At 32.7% G+C, this 18,652-nt stretch overlaps 1 protein-coding gene across 4 annotated transcripts in view; it reads right to left on the reverse strand.

The window, feature by feature from the left end:
- Positions 1-8,195: 8,195 nt before the first annotated feature.
- Positions 8,196-18,652, reverse strand: part of LOC410922 (wiskott-Aldrich syndrome protein family member 3) — a 41,757-nt gene continuing 31,300 nt past the window's right edge. For 3 of the 4 annotated variants that reach the window (XM_006568455.3, XM_006568453.3, XM_006568454.2), the window contains exons 2-9: positions 15,545-15,855; positions 15,184-15,337; positions 14,927-15,041; positions 14,534-14,566; positions 12,945-13,249; positions 12,522-12,832; positions 11,971-12,399; positions 8,196-11,371 (exon numbers count right to left, since the gene is read on the reverse strand). In XM_006568455.3, coding sequence (XP_006568518.1) covers positions 11,190-11,371; positions 11,971-12,399; positions 12,522-12,832; positions 12,945-13,249; positions 14,534-14,566; positions 14,927-15,041; positions 15,184-15,337; positions 15,545-15,818 — 1,803 coding nt within the window. In that variant the 5' untranslated portion in view covers positions 15,819-15,855 and the 3' untranslated portion in view covers positions 8,196-11,189. The remainder of the gene's footprint in view (positions 11,372-11,970; positions 12,400-12,521; positions 12,833-12,944; positions 13,250-14,533; positions 14,567-14,926; positions 15,042-15,183; positions 15,338-15,544; positions 15,856-18,652) is intronic. The other variant, XM_006568456.3, reaches the window with a different exon arrangement.

The following is an 18,652-nucleotide window of genomic DNA, read 5'->3' on the forward strand; positions in this document are numbered from 1 at the left end:
ATGCGAGGCTTATCGATCAGAGACGAATTTATCGGTGCTGAAAACTAGCCAATGTGTGGGACCCGGAGAGCTAATTACATTTATGACGACAACCAGCAAAAACGCAGAAGACGCGAGTCTTTAAAATACATATATGAAATTCGTAAGAGAGATCTTTTTCAAGATTTTTTGCTTTCGATTTGCTTTCTTTCCTTTACACATCTTTTTTTTCCTTTACTTTTATTTCGTTATTCTTTTTTTCCGATTAATGTTTAAGTTTTAACCTTACTTTCTTTTTTCCTTTTCGTTCATTGCATTTACGATTTGATTAATTATTATTATTTTTCTTTTTTTTTTTTTACAAACAAACAAGCATATAACATCAATTGACTTGCAACCACGTGCAAATTCGACACGAATTGTCAAATCCTTTGACAATTGTCGGGGATTCTCACTCTAACGATTCTAACACTACAGTCGTAGAAGAAAGAGGTTATGGTAACCATTTCATAATACACATGACATACAGCTTACAGTATCACGTATTTCTCATTCTCTGCTTCGAATATATTATTCGATCGTGTACCGTTATCGTTTGTGGACGAAAGTATGAGGAAAATAATTATATATTATTATAAAAATAATAACACTCGAAATATGTTCGTTGGTGAGGTATTAATTAAAAGAAGCGTGCAAAAATATGTTCATGATTTTCAATTCTTTCCTAACGAGCTTTTCATTTTCCTTTTAATTAATCCTAAAATTATATATGATAATTGAAACTCGAAAACGCTCTTTTCCTTATCTCTAAATGAAAATCAATCTTAGATCAATCCAAATAAAATTACCAGCAATTACCAGTAATTACACTTATTTATATTCGTCACACTTATCTCCCAAACGAGAAACCCGAATACGATCTTCGTCTAATCACAAAATTCGAACTCCCGTTCTCAATTATCTGACGATATTCGAACGATTGGTCGCAGAGTCCGCTAAGAGCGTGGTGGAGGTGGAAGGGAGCTCGGAGGAGCGTGCCTCGTATTACATGGGCGAACTCGTGCGGCGGAAAAGCGAAGGTAGCGACGGCGCGTCGTTGAAGGCAGGCAGCGGCCAGGCGAGAGGAGTAGGAGGGGGAGGAGGGGGGCCATTGTTGCCGCATCGAAGAGTGTCGTTCGACAACAATCAAGACGCGAACGGCGTGATGGCGTGCGGCATAGGCGAGAAGATGATACGTTGCCGGAACAACAAGTGCAGCAACCAGGCGACGCTGGCCGAGGCGAAGAGGACGTACAAGAGCTGTCACAACTGCACCTGCCTCTACTGTTCGAGGGAGTGCAGAAGGGCGCACTGGCAACGTCACAGGAGGACCTGCCTGCACTCCCGTGCCGGCAGCCTGTGCAAACAGGTGTTGTCCTCGGCGAAGGAGGACCCCGTCACGCTCAAGCACATCTCCGCATTGGCGAAACGCGGCCACGCGTTCCACGGGCGGGGCGCCGTCAAGTGTTTCTTCTCGAGCCCCGAGGCGGCCGAGAAGTTCGTCGCGAACGGTTTCGTCGACCTCGGCGAGCCCACCTACGTCCGCTGGTCCGACCTGCTCGCGAGGGAGATGGGCGCGGAATTGTACGCGGAGGTGATCAGACTGTGCAAGTCGTACAACCCTGACACGCGGCTGGTGCTCTACGTGGCCGTTTGCGTGGTGAGCGAGGTGCCCACGAGCGGGGCGGTGAAGTGGGAGAGGCAACTGGTGTCCAGGTGCGCCAAGATCCACTTGGACACGGCGAACAGGCATCACACGTCCTCCTCGTCCGCGTCGCCCCAGGGAAGGCAACAGTCCACGTCCCCGTGCAACATCACCAGGGAGATGGAATCGCCGGAGATGCTGGTGCTCACCTCGCTGCCGGGCAACAACGGGCAGAACACGCCGAAACAGGTCCGGGAGATCAGCTTCAACAACATACAGAGGCAGTTGAAATTGAGAGGCGTATCACTGAGGAGGCATTTCCCCCAGGTATACAGGAAGCTGCGCGCCTACGTGGACGGCACCGTGGACAAATTCGCGCCAGTCACCATCTACCCGAGAGACCAGGCGTCCGGGAAGAGCTTCATGTGCATCATCATGCTCGGCGTCGAGCCAGAGCGTCTTCAGCTGCTTCCCACAGATTCATCTAGGGTTAGAACCGTTGATATTAGCGTGGAGGAGGAGTGAAGTAGAGAGGTTAATCGCTTGAACTCGGTTTCCTTTTTTTGTTTTACTGAATTAAGAAATAATGTAATCTGATGAAACGTTTGTAAACGAGACTGTGAGCGAAACAGCTGAAGGAAGCTTTTTAGAATTTGATAGGAAAGTAAATCGCGTTTGAAATGGGAGAAGGAAATGATACGTCAAATCGAGGTGGTTGATATACGATGACAGTTCGTGTCGAGCAACGAACAAAATATTATAGACGAATTAGAGACTGTACGTTGCCAAACACGCTAATCGCCTTGATTCAGTTTTTTCGATATAGATCTAATTGTGTATTTATAGTTTATGATGAAAATTTGTCAGATACGTACGTTAGAATCGTTGGAAAATGTTAGTTTTCGCGTGTCGTTTTTCGATCAAGTGAACATCGTGATGATCACGTACAATGTTCGGGATGAATTATAAATATCGACAAGCATTAATTTTTATGGACGTTTAACGAACGTGTTTCCCTTCGTAATCTGACGTAATTGTATCGATTTTTATGTTCACGGTTCTTGTTCGTGAATTCTTAGGTATCTCTCTCTCTCTCTCTCTCTCTATAATTGCTTCGATAGATTAAAAAAAGTATATAAAAAAAATCTCCTCGATTTGGTTGTTACTCTTTCAAATGTTTAATAACCTAATATCGATCGTCGAACGAATCAACGAGCAAACTTTCATAGACGGTTCCTACCTTATCGGTATGTAACACATTCTGTTATTTTAAAAAATTCAAAACTTTTTAAATTGTATTTGCAGTTCATCAATGTCTACAATCTTTTGATTTTTTTCTTCTAAAAATTTATATTTATCAAGTAATTATTGCCAATATTGAAATTAAATAAAAGAGAAAAATCAAGCGCTCCACGTTCGACACGTCGTTTTTGAAAGTAATAATGAGAAATATCTTGTTGTCCTCCCTTTCGTTCGATTTAACGTAGTTATGGTTGTATTTTTTGAATTTTATCGTATATATTATATATAAAGATTAAATCTTTGCGATACTCTCAGACTGTCTCGATCGCATATCTCGAAATGAAATTTGTTCGAGCGTGTCGAGTCAGTCTGAACAACAGTGTCGACAACCAAAAAAAAAAAAAAACATAGATTGTGAAGATTTTCCACAATTAAACAACTCCTCATGGAAATCTTTCCTAAAGTCCAAAGTTTCGAAGTCTGTAAAACCTGTCTAGCGACTGAAAGTCCCTGAAAGTAGAATTTCTACCGAGTAATCGTCTCGAGCTCAAATCTAATTATTATATCGTTTCCACAGACACGATCTTTGTGCCAAAAGCGTAGACCATAATAATCTCTGAAATTAAGAAAATAACTTGTGCGGACCGCGATGGCAATAGAAACGGACTTTTGCAGAAAAGAAGTATTCTAAGAGTCTTGATCTAGTGGACTAACTTTGTGACAAAAAAATTCTTGGTAACAATATTTTTTTATTTATTTATTTTCTTTCTTTCAGTCAATTTCATAAATGAGATAATGAAATGAAAATTTTAGATGTACATATTTATTTAAAATAATTAATGTACATTAGAAAACTAAAAGAAAATATGTTTTGTCTTTATTATAATTTTCAATTATTTATTAAATGTCTAATTTTATTTTTATCAAATTTCTTCAATATTTTATATCAATAAGATTTATTTTGCAAATAAATTTAAAAAGTTAATGATCAAGGAAAATAATAACAGTGCTAGTGATAAAATAAAAATTCAGACATGTTTTGATTAAGAATAAAATTTAAATTCCATCAATAAAATTATCAATTTATATAAAAGGCAAATTATAAATTGATTAGATCCAATGAATATACGAATAGCTAAATCAACATCTATTTTGCTTACCATAATTTCAAACAAAAAAAAATCTTAAAAATAATTTCTAGTGCCAATAATAGAATTTTTTGTAATATCTTTGCATAAAACATTTTTAAAGATATTTGATAAAGTTTCATAAATAATATTTTTGTAATTATCAAAATCATTTTATATAATGTAAAGTTACATTTATTATATTTATATTTATATTTATCTATGTTAAAAACAGGAATGCATTTCATTCTTTAGATATGTAATTCATAAATATTTCAAGAAATATATTTCATTCAAGTTGAAATAGAATATTTATATGAATGTTAAATATTATAATATTTGATCAGAAGTGAAATACCTAATTATCTCTTTAATAAGATGATATTATTCTTGTAAAAAACTGAAGTTAGAGTTTCATATGGCAATGTAAGTTTTTTCAAAACTATTTTTCACTTTAAAATAATAATAATTAATATAATATTAATCTTTTTTTCAGTCATTTTATATATAGTTACTATTTTATTTATGATAAAATTAATTTATTATGTGTATATATTTGTTTTCATTTTTAAGCTTTTTTTAAGCTTTTTGATAAATAGATATCATTATTTAGATAATGTTAATTGATATAATTTAACTATTATGATATTGTAGCTAATTTAATAATCTAATTATTAATCTAATTAAAATTTATAGATAAACAATTTGATTAAATATTAATCATTTTGATTATGTGAGAATAAATAGTATTTGAACAAAGTTACATTTCAAATATATTAAAATTATTCAACTCTTGCCTTATATATTTTCAAGTATTTCTAATATCAGAAGAGACAACTAGGTACTCTACTTTTGATAAAATATCATAAATAGATATTTATTACATTATTAGCTTACATTATTCTAATTAAAATAATGTAGATGCTATATACTTATATAAAATATAAAACTAGTTATTCATTTTTAAATATTAATATATAATCATACAATATTTAAATTAAATCAAAAGACAAACCTCATTAATAATAATAATAATTACAAATAAAAATTTTCAACAAATATATAAAATTGAAGTATTTATTCACATTTTTATAATGCTTTCTCAGATACTTGTATAAAGTATAATATAAAATTACATATTCTGCAATAATAATTATTCATAGAAACATATGCTCATCCTGTACATGTAATAAATTTAATATGTATATTTATGGAATTACTAAATTAGGAACTATAATATATACATATATATTTATATATCTAATATAGTTTGAAAGATAGCAATAAAAATGAATAATGTTTTTTAATGTTATATAATTATCAGGTTTAAAAAGAAAGATAGGAAGAGAAAATTCGCTATTGTATGTTGAAATGTTATTTTGATGGAATAAATAGAAATTAAAATGAAATTAACTCAATAATTTTTTTGAAGAATGAAGAGAATAATGACTGAGGTATTACACTTCCTGATTTATAGTTTATAATGTACCTTAATATTGACTGATAAATGTCAATTTTTACTTTATATATTTCAATAGAAAAGAAAAGTAAATTTGAATAATTTAAAAAGAATATTTTTTTTAAATAGTAACAACTTGAATGATATAAATTCCTTAAAATATTTTTATATAAAAATAAATTTTGGTTATGATTTTATTTATAGATTTAAAATTTTATGATAATAAATAAAAAGAAATATTTTTATTTTTTAATTTGCAACACCAAAAATATTAAAGTTTATGTTTATAGATAAGATTATAAACATAAAAGTAATACTGCCCTGAATACTTTCTTGGTATTCTTTTCATTATGCTAAGTTATTTTAAAACTAAAGTTCACTGATATTAACCAAATGAGACTGTACATGAATAATTCATACCAAATAATCTTTTATATATTTTGGTTAGTGAGAGAGCGTAATATATGTACAATTATAATTGAAACAATTGATAAATGAATCAATTTAAAGTACAATATAATGGGTAAAAATTTAGAAAAGCGTGTTTGTAGTGTCATGAAAGTTAGTCCGCTAAATTTTCGATAGTTCCTTTTACCTGTCTATATTACGACATGTTGCGAATGCGATTATTTTAATTATATACTCACTATATTTAAAAATTCATTAATTATCATGTATTGTAAAAAAATAATTTACTCATCGCGTTCTGTACGTGACAATTTTCCAATGTAACGTAATAAAGAGACGATTTTATTTAAACGACGAAAAAGAACAAAAAGATGATGATCGAATGATCAACGATTAAATTGTTTTTGTCATTTTATGAAAAATGTAAAAAACACTTTGAATCACAGATCGATATTCATATTTATATATAATCTTTCCGATCTAAATATATGTCGTAACGATTGACAGGGGCAATGTTCTTGTTCATCTGGTTCTTTGCCTTTCATAAAGAAAAAGAGAAAGAAAGAAAGAAGAAAAAAATAAAATATAATACGAATGCGAGAAAAAGTGCTTCAAACTATTTATCAAAAAAGCTGTTGCAGCTAAATATATAATAATGTGAAGAAGGTTGATGAGGTTTTCTTTTTAACAAGATTTCCTATACATTTTTCTTGCCGTTGACAGCAAACTACTTGATCGAACGAGCAAATTAGCTCGCGTGTAGTTGCTGAATTTAACGTTATCGTTTCAACGTCTGTCTATTTATCGGTGCTACCAATGTGCTATCATTGTTTTCGCGTTATCTGTATGTATGTCTCAATTTTTCAAATAAAATGTTAATTTTATTATACCTGTCTGTCACTATGTTTCACGAGATTTTGTGATAATGACTGTTACATTTATATAATTGATAAAAAGAAAATACTTTGAAACATAGAGGATCAATAAAAATTACTTATTCGTATGATGGAAACTTTTGAATATACCCGTTCTATGATTGAAATATATTTAACAATGTAGATATTAGATATTTATTGTATTTATCCACAACGTATTATTACTTAAGTTATTAACTAAAATATTTTACTGGTTTTATCAACTACAAATTATATATTACACAATTTCTAGATTAATTTTTTTATGCAAATTTTTATTATCACTTGTTTTTGGCAGTAAATTTCTTATGTCATAATAAATTCGATTTTTAATTATATTATAACTGATGTTGTATAAAAAATAAAGATTTAATTTAAAATTTATTTCGTTACTTATCAGAAATTTCCTTTCATTGTATTTAACTAATTGGTTAATTACAATTAAATTACAAGATAAAGAATAAATTAATATTTAATTGATTTTTTGATTACATACCTTATGAACGTTCATGAAAGTATTTTCTATAGATATTGTAAAGAGAAAATATAATATATTTAAGAGTTTACACAAATATTAAGAAACACTTAATTTTATGAAAAAAGTGATAAAATGTGTGTTGAATATATTTCGCCTATTACGCGCGCAAATATAGAGGACAAGAAATAACGAGAAAAGGACAGAGATAGGATAAAAATATTGAAATCAACGCCATCTTCAGAGTGGCGCAAATAAAAGTTATGAAAAAGAAAATAGGAAAAGAAAGATAGAGATAAGATAAGAATTGAACGTCAGCGCTATCAGTCAAATGTTAAGATATCTCTTCAAAGATAGGATAAAACAGAATAAGAATTACAGATTAATCCCATCTTTCGATTATTTTTGTGATAAAAAGATACATCTTTAAAGAAATGTAATAACTCGAGAGATGGCGACGATTAATTCCATATTTGTTGCAAAGAATCTATAATATAGTTTTATATATATTTTATCTATAAATTTATCTCTCTATATTTTAAAAATACTTCTTTATTTTTATATAACGTATATGTTACATATTTTTTTATAATAAAATTAAGTAAAATGATAAAAAAATAATAAATATAATTCTTGAAAATATGTTAGTTCGAAGAGATTGAGCATCTCGATAACTTTATATTTAAAAAATATCACTTATTTTTCATAGTATTAAAAAATGTTTCGAAATAAAATTTGAATGAGAGAATTCGAGGAAATATACATTTTTAAAATTAAAAATTAAAAATAAATTGAAATAAAATATAATTTTATCTGAAAATCTAGTAATTTGAAAAATTCTCTAGTATCTGTTCCCGTTTTGATACAGATAATAAAGTAAACACAAATATAATAGATAATTCTTCGATGATTTATGAAAGTTTTTGATTTATTTGGCTCTGTACAGATTTGCTACAAATTTATTATTATTAATAATACCGTCGTACATTTGTAACCGTCATAATAGGGGTATTATGATTGAGACTCCGTCATATTGATTTTTTCGTACGAATGACGAATGAAATTTTTATTGCAATGGATTTAGAGCACGCAAACTAACGTTGTCCTTATTTATTGTTATTGAAAATTTGTTACCTATCATTTAATTCGATTATCAAGTATCATAGAGAAAAAGACTTATATTTACTTTGCACCTGCGGAAAATTTCGAAAGAATGATGAGCGAGCGAGCGACGAGATTTGTAAGTAGAAATAAAAAGAAAAAGTAGTACGATTTCGATATCTTCTTTTGTCGTCCAGTAAAGATAAGAATAGTTCTCTTAATTAAGCTTTGGAATAACCATCTTATTTAGGTACAACAGCTTCGTAAATAGTTTAGTACGCAATCATCGCGGAAAGCACGTTCGATGATAATATACATTCATACAAAGTTGCATGATATTTTAAGCTTACAAACGAAACGTTTGTGTGTGTTTTTTTTTTTGTTTTTATCGTTTCGTCGTATTACAAAAAAAATTTTTCCATAAATACTGTGTTGTAGTTGGCAAAGTAGCTAAAAGTACTTATACACGTACGGCTAATTAGTCTTATATCTAACGAATTTATACTGCGAATTATATTATCTTTGTATGTATATGTATATATATATATATATATATATATAATATGTATAAACATAGTACAGACGAGATTGATCAACTTTTGTCATAATTATCAATTATTATTATTATTATTAATATTAATATTATTATTATTATCATTATTATTATTATTATATAGTAGCGTTTTTTGACTATATTTTAAAATAACGTGAATTTACACTTGTCGTTGCCGGTGAATTGTATGCTACATTATGGAGCGACCCAGTTTTGCTAGTTCCTTAACCTCACAAATTTTATACAAGAAAACGCTGCTTCCTAATGGTCAGCGAAAATTATTATTAAATATAAATTACTTTTCGCGCTTTCGGTTCGAATCAATCGAACATCTTTTGTATTTAAAAATAAAAGAAAAAAGAAAAAAAACTGCTAATTCAACCAACTAACCAACCAACAAGAGGCTCTCTCCTAACTTCACTTTTTTTCTTCACGCAACTAGAGATTCCCCTTGCCTCATTAAATATTTAGGTAACGAGTTCGGAAACGAGTGGGTTTAAAAACAAATTTCCTGAACATTTTGTCATCGTTCGAGCGCATAAGATTATACAATAATCTTAACGATCAATAATGTATATATGTATATATATATGTATATATATATATATAGAATGTTTATGTATACATATATATCATATCTTATCAATAATCATCGTATTTTACCAACATCGATGCAAAATAAATCACAATCATTTTCTTTCCTTTTATGCTTAAAATTGGCAACTGGTAATTTCTCAATTGTAATTCTCAACAGTATAGTATAGTATATTCCCCTATCAGTATAGTATATTTTCTCCCGCTAAATGCTAAAAAATATGAATCCTCTCACTCATTCGGTAATTACATTGTCCTTACATCTTATAAGTAAAATGGAGTATTTTGGTTTTCGACACTTCTCTGATAAAAAGAATATTCCATTTCCCACGATCGCGACAATGGAAGATCACTTGAAAACGTAGAAAAAATTGGAAAACTCTTGTTTATTATATACTCTCTCGTTGTAATAGAGCACACATACATATACCTATCTAGTTTTGACAAGCATACAAAAACATTTAAGATACAGATATTGTACAGAGTTATTCACGAAAAGGAGAACAAAAATATTAACTCTGACGTTTGGTTTAGTTCACGTACAATATGCACTGTCACATACAATATATTATAACATATATGGAGCAGTCGATTTTTTTTAACTAAAGGTTATGTATATATATATATATATATCGTCATCGACAACAATGGACGATCAAATATGAAATAAACAATCAAATTTATTCTGTCACGTGATATTAATATTATCATGGAATGTGTCGAAAAGAAATCACTCTATGTTCGACATCGAGCAATGATAGGAAATCGACGCCTGATTTCATGTGCGTACTTTTTTTTTTTATTCGCGTGTCTTTTTTTTTTTTATTACTCTAAATAATCTGTCTTACGTTCGTTGAATTCTGCTTAGAAGTCGGAAAAACGAAAAAAAACATGCAATTGTATGTATTTCGTAAACTTTTATACTTTTTATTTGTAACAATGAAACAAACTGGAAGCGTCTGTCAATAAAGAGAGAAAAAAAAAAAAAAAAAAAGAAAATGTAATATATAGCTCCTCAAAAATATTCTAAATTTACATTGAAAACTTAAAAACTTCCGTTACATTCACTTCTATAAACTCTCTCAATAAATAAAAGATCTCTGGCTGACGATTCCTAGAATCGTCTAAGAAAAGCTAAACGTTTAGAATATCATACTCTTCAGATAAATATATATGTTATAAAATTGAGCCTTGTTATTAATTAACATGAAAACAAATTAACTTCCTTTTCATTTATACTTTATACAAAAAAAAAAAAGGAGTTATTAAATATTCTTTGATAACAAAAAAAAAAAAGTAACCCTGTTAAAGGTAATAAAATGGTGCAATAATAAAAATAATTATTCTTATAATACTACGCTTATACCTTTAATGATACTATCTAAAATAATTCGCGCTTATATCGCTCTCTCTATATTAACAAAACTCAACATAAACAATGGAGAAACGAAATTCGTCCGTTTCGTTTCTATTTTCGAATCTGATATCTGCAACTTCAACTCAAATTATTTCTATTCTTCCTTTTCTATCCACGAACAAAGTATACGGCCTATGCGACGAGTAACAACAGAACTTTCGTTGAAAATGAACGAAACGAAAGAATCGTCAGCCATTTCTCTAGGAGGCAGTGGCAGTAGATGGAAGAGAGTTGGGTCACGCGAGATTCGTTTCCTGCTCGCCCCATCCTTCACTGTCACATTCGCTCTCCGATGCTGAGTCACTGTCGCTAAATTCTACAGCAACTCGCCGCGCCAATATGGATGCAACGTCGTTCAACGCGTTCACGCGTTCCACTTCCTTTTGCTCGATTTTCTCTACTTTACGTAATTTTATCCCTGGAAAAAAAACATATATATAAATCTTTAATTCTGAAATTTTAAAAAGAAATTTATCTTTTTCACTTCATATTAAAAATTACTAAATCTATATATAAATTAAATTTACAAGTTGAATATAACATTTGATATATAAATTACTCAAAATAGACTGTGTAACTATTCTGTAACCTATTGTATCAAATAAAAAGCAGCAAAGGATTAATTCACTTCATAATTCACTTAAAAATTACTAATCTATATATAAATTAAATTTGCAAGTTGAATATAACATTTGATATATTTTGATCAAAAAACATGGATCTTTTAAATTTAAAAGATTCAAAATAGACTACGTAACCTATTGCATCAAATAAAAAGCAGCAAAGGATTAATTCACTTCATAATTCACTTAAAAATTACTAATCTATATATAAATTAAATTTACAAGTTAAATATAACATTTGATATATTTTGATCAAAAACATGGATCTTTTAAATTTAAAAGATTAAATCAAAAAAATAGACTATGTAACTATTCTGTAACCTATTGCATCGAATAAAAAGCAGCAAAGGATTAATTCCCTTCATAAATCTAAATCAACTAATAAGATAATTACCATCTCTAATTGCTTTAAGTAGATCATTTCGCGGATCGACAAGAGGGATGTTTGGGTTAACAGGCTTCCTCAATTGTCCGTCCACGATATTTTTCAAGGGTTTCAAAGGTTTCAACTTAGGTGGATTAGTTGCTATCATTTTAGCAATATCGCCATTGGTCAATGGGACCGGAGGCGAGGGTCCGTTGGCAACAGGCGGGGGTGGAGGTGGCGGAGGTGGAGGTGGAATATTACAAGGCGGGGAAATGGGTCTGGGAGGCGTAGGGTCGGGGGTAGGGGGTGGGGGTGGCAAGTCTTGGGGAGCAGGATCAGTTTCATCCGTTCCTATCTGCGTTGAATGATTTGGTGGGGTGGGTGTGGAGTGATGACTGGGCAATGGACTGTTTGAACGACTTCCATTTCTATTCAATAGATGCGACGGTATTGAACCTGAAACAGGGTAACATAATTAATAATAATTCAGATAATACAATGAATCACACACACATATATATATATAATTGAGGTTAGATTTCTTGTAGTTGCAAGAACAAACGTGATCACAAAATTACCATTCATAGGTGGAGGAGACATAGTTTCACCAGGAGGAGGAGGTGGTGGTGGAAGAGTGTCTCTACCAGTGCTCATTGATCTTCCCCGAGTTGGAGTGTTGTTGGCAGAGGCCACGGTGGGCGTAGAGTTGCTAGAGGTGTTGCTTGGAGGGGCTGGAGGTGGTTGGGACGGTCTTGACCGACCACCTCTGCTTGGAGTGCTCTGTCCACCAGGACTCTGGTATGTTTCGCTACCTGCCTGCCCTTGCCCTGTCCCATAATGCGACCCGTACAAGTTCTCCTCATAACCCTGAGCCACAAAATTTGCTACCCTGTTTTCCAAAGAGGAAAAATATTGCATCAAACGTTTGTTTTTCTAATTATACAATGTATTGATAAGTTTGACTTGACAAATACAAAATCATAACCTTGTTAGAAATTTACCTATAATGATCAGAAGATGGAGGGCTGTAGAGATGTTGCTCCTCCGGCGGATAACTTCGTCTAAGCTCGATACTGTTCGGCCTGGGTGGCCGTGGAGCGCCGTATCCAGTCATCACCATATCCAGCAACGATTCATCTTGAATATTGTGCGGTGCCCTGTATTGGACACCTTGCGTCGGCATAATGTACTCGCCGTGACCAACGGCCAACTGTCTTTGCCTTTCTCTTGTATTATGCGGTTGCCTTATACGCTTCTTATGCCTTCCACCACCACCACCGCCACCCTCGTTCCGAGGCCTATGCGGCTGTGTAGCAAAAATTCTTTGTTAAACGGCTGCCTTGTTGCAAGGTGATAGCAAAAAGTGCAAGACAAGCTTAAATTTTATCAATCAAATATATGATGGTTGATCCCAGTTATAATAATTGTAAATAAAAATTGTTTATTTTACATATACTTATAATTTTGATTATAATTTTGATCTTTATTAATTTTACATTTTAATTTTAATTTTACATAAACTTATAATTTTGATTATAATTTTGATTTTTATTAATATAAATAATTTTTAGAAGAAGAAAAAAAGAAGAACGGGATCAACCATTGAACATGAAGGAATTTGTAGGAAATAAAAATGACTTTTACCAGATAATGGTATATTATTAATGGGGGTAGAAATAAGAGAGAATGTTTTAAAATCAATATAAAAAACAATGAATTTGAAAAGTTTGTTTGTTTCTAACAATGTATTTACAATTTTATTTCCCACGACTGTGAAATATGACGGATCAAAAAATAAAAGGAAAAAAAAAAAAATGAAAGAGAGAAACAATCCTGGAAATGATTGAGAGATCATGTGAATACTTTGTATCGATATTGTATAATTGATGGCTCGATTGATGAATGATGATGAAAAACTTCTATTGAGTACATCCAAAAGTTGCATGGTTGGCACAGAATGGCATTACAAAGTGATCGATAAAGTGAAATGGTAAGTGAGACAAACTATTCGACTTTGAGAACAAGTTATCTTACAAAAATGGGGGGGGGGGGTAACGATTAAGGGCTTTTTCTTAAGGCGTAGATCGAATGTTTTGAATTGATAAATAAAAAAAAAAAAAAAAACAAAATATTGATAACTTAAAGCCAAAATGAATTGGATAAAATTATTCGCATCAACTTTGATTTCCTTTTTTGTAAAATTTATAAATAAATGACAATTTGTTAACAATTTGATACTCTAAGATATGGGTGAACGAAAATTCTTGTTAGAGTTAAAAAAAAAAAAAAGAAAAGAAAGGTAGAGAAACGTGTCATTCGGTCTACAAATAAAATTCTTTGCCAAGGTCGAACATTGAAGAATGTGTTTGATGACGTTGGCTAATCCTAGCAAATGTAAACTACAAACTTTCAAAGCGAGCATCTATCAGCGCAATCTTCTATCAGCGCAAAAAAATCGGTTAATGAAAATCCACAAAGAAGTGAGCGGTTGATTATGTATGAGTGAGTGGTTGGCGATCGATAATATAATTCATTAAAAAACTGGGTAAGGGTAATAAAAAAACTACAAAGATCCAAACCATCGACTTGCCTCTCTGAACGGTTCGGCATATTCAGACTCGGTCTATAACGAACGGGACATTTTCAAACGTTAGAATCGTATGTATATTATATTATCATAGTACAACTATAATAAGAAAAAAAAAAAAAAATAACTATTGTATCTTGTGTTATCTCGCGCACCTCGAGAGAAAAGTGTCTTTATATCTAATCGCGTGTTTACGTAATATGTTCGTAATATATTTTGAATAAAAAAAAAAAAATGCTAACAAAAATAATAACGAGAACTTCCTTATCCTCTGAAGAGAAAACAGAGAGAAAGAGAGAGAGAGAGAGAGAGAAAAAAAGAAAAATAAAGAAGAAAATCGAGGTGCACGTGTAATAGAGAGAAAAACAATTCTAGAGGAGAGAAATATTCATTTACCTTTTTCCCTCGATCGTGTAACTTCTTCTCTGTATCTTTGAGCATCTCCTGACTCCAAAGATCAAAGAAATAATTCGGATCCGTGTAAAATTTTAACCCATCTTTACCGTCTTCCCTACAATCGATAACGCATCGTTTAATATTATTGAATAATAATAGAAAGAAAATAATGATAAAAAAAATTCTCTTCGTCAATTCTAGAAAAATAAAAATTCAATCTTCAACGTTCGATGATAAAACGTTCGATGATAAAATACCTGTAAACGTTTAGTTTATCGAGCGGTGGTGGCGTATCGCATTGATGGTAAGTTTCCAACATGGCCGTTGGCATGGTGTCCCTAGAAACGACTTGTTGGTCGAACACCACTGAACTTTTGAACGCTTTCCTCATGTGTATATCTTGTAGCGAAACTGAGAAAGGAAATATTACAATGTAACACTACTTGTAAAAGAAACTCTGCTCGACGACTAATAATGATCAATCATTTTTTTTTATCTGTTATTTTCAAAAAAATTATTTTCATCAACACCAACGATTCTATTCTATTCTTGGGTCGTCGAATGTCTCGGTCAAAAGGTTAATCCCGAGCCGCATAATTAATCAGCCAATTAACGAACCTTCCTCGACGTTGCTGTCGAGCTGAGTAACTTTGACGGCTAGCCGATCTATCCTGGCCTGTAAAGAGTTGGCCCTGTCGCTCAATCCGTGAGCTTCCCTCGCGAGCTCGCCAAACAGATCCTCGGCGTGCCTCGACAAACTGGACAGTTGCCTAATCGTGTTGGCCAACGTGCCATTCGTTACAGCCTCCAACTCCGAGGGGAGAGGAAAGTTCTCAGGGATGGTGCCCCGTGCGACGAGCACCGGCTCCACCAGTCGCTTAGGAAGCGGCATTTTCTTCCTCTCTGAACGTTCACCGCTCTCTAATTACCTGCAATAATCGTAGATTTTTTTCTTAGATTTTTATCACTTGGAAAAATACGACGAGAAATATTTTAAATATTGTGCGAGTTACACGGATAAAATTAATAATTCCAGCCAATTTTTCTTCCTTAAATAAACGCTTGGTAAAAACGTATCGATTCATCGAGAGCTGATCGATAAATTCGCGGAGCAAAACGAAGAGCGAACGTTTACAAAGGCATAAAGGAGGAGGTTGATTCCGATTGAGCGAAAAGCGACGGTTTCGCGATGGAGCGAACGAAGAGTGGAAAGTAATTTGCAACGTCGAGTGGAAAGATGGCGTGGCCATCGTTAACGAATATTCGGTCGATGCGATCTAGGCGCACGTGTTTCCTTTGATCTTTCGCAATTTTGCAAATCGAAGCACGAATAACGTAAAACGGTGGTGTTCACAAACGGTAATTTCGATCGAATCGAGAACAATTCGAGAGATAATTGAAACACCGACGATCCGGTGAAAAGTTCGATCGAATTAAGGTTAGGTACACGAGGTGATAAATTTGCAGTGTAACGAGTGGTTGACTTTGTGTCAAATTAACCTTGTCGAAGTGAAAATATCGAGTGAACGAAGTGGAAAAAAATTTATTTTATTTTTTCCTTTTTTTTTTATTCTTTTAGATTCGTGTGAAAGACGGTTACAAATGATCGAGTTAGACATTTATCACGTTGGATGAGTAATAGAATTGTTATTGCAGGAAGTCGTTCCTAGCTGGCCCACTCACTGTGTTTCGTTTCACTATCGAAATCAGTTATTTTACGAGTTTCGTTTAATTGTATTACTTTTTCGAAAATTAATTAACAGATAACGTTACGTTTTTTTTAAATTGCATCGAAGTTAATAGAACCAATTTTCGTAACGTAATTAATGATATTGACGCAAAAAAAAAAAAAAAAAATGTCTCGTATATCGCGCAAATTATCAACTTAATTAACTTAAGTACATTATCTTCCATGTAAATTTACCTTACGAAAACAAACACGCGAATAAAATTTATCGCGAAATAAAAATTTCACGCCACTTACAATGTATCTCACACGTGGATCTAATCCACGTGCGAAATCGAAATCAGAATCGAGCGAGTTAAAACTAAAATATATACTTAATCCTTGGGCGCATTTTAATCGCAATTTATGCAAATTTACAGGAGAATTTTTCGAGCCGCTCGCATGCGTGCATCCAATACGGCCAAATTCTCAATCCATTCGATTGAAATGGAAATCGAAGCGAAGCATACGACACGATGGAACAACGATCTCGTGACCGATATATCGTCGAATCGGGTGAAAGAATCGGCAACGAGTGCATCGACTGCACAGCCTCGCCTTGACTCCTTCCTTTCTTTTCCCCCCTAAGGATCCCATTGGCCCCGATTAACTTGCCCCGGTTGTTGCCTCTTATCGTTCTCTCAGGGTCAACACGCGACGATAATTAGCGGGCTGGTCGCGCAGCAGAGTGCACCGCGGTGAATACGAGTGAAACGGTGAGAAAACGGTGTTCGCGGAGTGTGCATACGAGTGTAAATCTGCAACGTATAGATCGAGTATCTACGCTACGAATTTCCTTGTTTCTTTTTTTCCCCCTCCTTTCTCTACCCTTGTGATTGAGAGATTAAAGGAAAAACACGAGAGATGTCTTATCGAGAGAAGAAAGAAAATGTTAACGTGCTTTACAATTATACGTTACGTGTACGCTAATTCACTAGAGACTAATTGAAGAAAATGTGAATGAATTATTACGCGTTTTATTTATTTTTTTTCTTTGTAATCATGATTGTGATAATTTTTTTAATAATATAATATAATCGGAAAATCGATAAGTTACTATGATTTCATTGTGGATTGTTGTTTTATAATTACGTATAATCAAACGATTCTCCATAAAAAAAATTCTTTCAATTAAAAGCATTTTTGTTTAAATCATTTCGAAAAAGTGGAATAATGGATGTTCCGGAGAGATGTAAATTCTGACGTTAAAGTCATATAGTAAAAAAGTAAGTGTTTTTGGGATTCTAACCTAATCTAACCTCACTTGATTCATGTATGGGAAGACAGTATTGAAACAGAATTTAATAGCATCGTATTAAAATATTAACGAACGAAGAAACGAGATAATTATATAAATTTTAAATGTAATAAAAGTATATTCGTATTTAAATTACGAGACAGTGTGTTAACGATACACATAGCATGGCCAAACGAGGAGCACATTGCCGGTGAATGTACCGCTATTTTTCTACCAACTCCTTAATTAGTAACTAGCAAGTGTAACGTTAAACGTTTTACACTTAACCTCAACCGGATGTTGCACCTATGAAAAAAGGTTAACACTCGTTCCACCAATTTTATTTCAATCATCCGACATTTATTTCGCGAATAAAATTAACGGCGATAATGCATGAAACTTTATTTATTTAATATATTATTTAATATTATTTTCCCACGACACGCGCAGTTCTACTTCTTCAGTCTCGAAAGTTCGCAGTTCTACTTCCGATTGCGTTCGACAACAGAGCTCGAAAATATCGTCATTAATTCGCGACAGAGGGAGCTACTTTTAATTAAAGTGCGACGAGGAAAAACTGAGTTTTATTCGCCCCCTCGTTGAAAGCCCCCTGTGCGCGCAACGACTCTTTGTCATCACTTATGAATGTGTAACTGAATAAAAGCGCTAGGTGGCACCTGTAGGGGTCGGCCAAACCCTTCTTTACCATCCTGATCCCTTTTGTTTTTAAAGATCGTTGCTCGGATACGTTAGAATACGGAAT

The sequence above is a fragment of the Apis mellifera genome, linkage group LG3 (assembly GCF_003254395.2).
Source record: "Apis mellifera strain DH4 linkage group LG3, Amel_HAv3.1, whole genome shotgun sequence".
Taxonomy (NCBI): domain Eukaryota; kingdom Metazoa; phylum Arthropoda; class Insecta; order Hymenoptera; family Apidae; genus Apis; species Apis mellifera.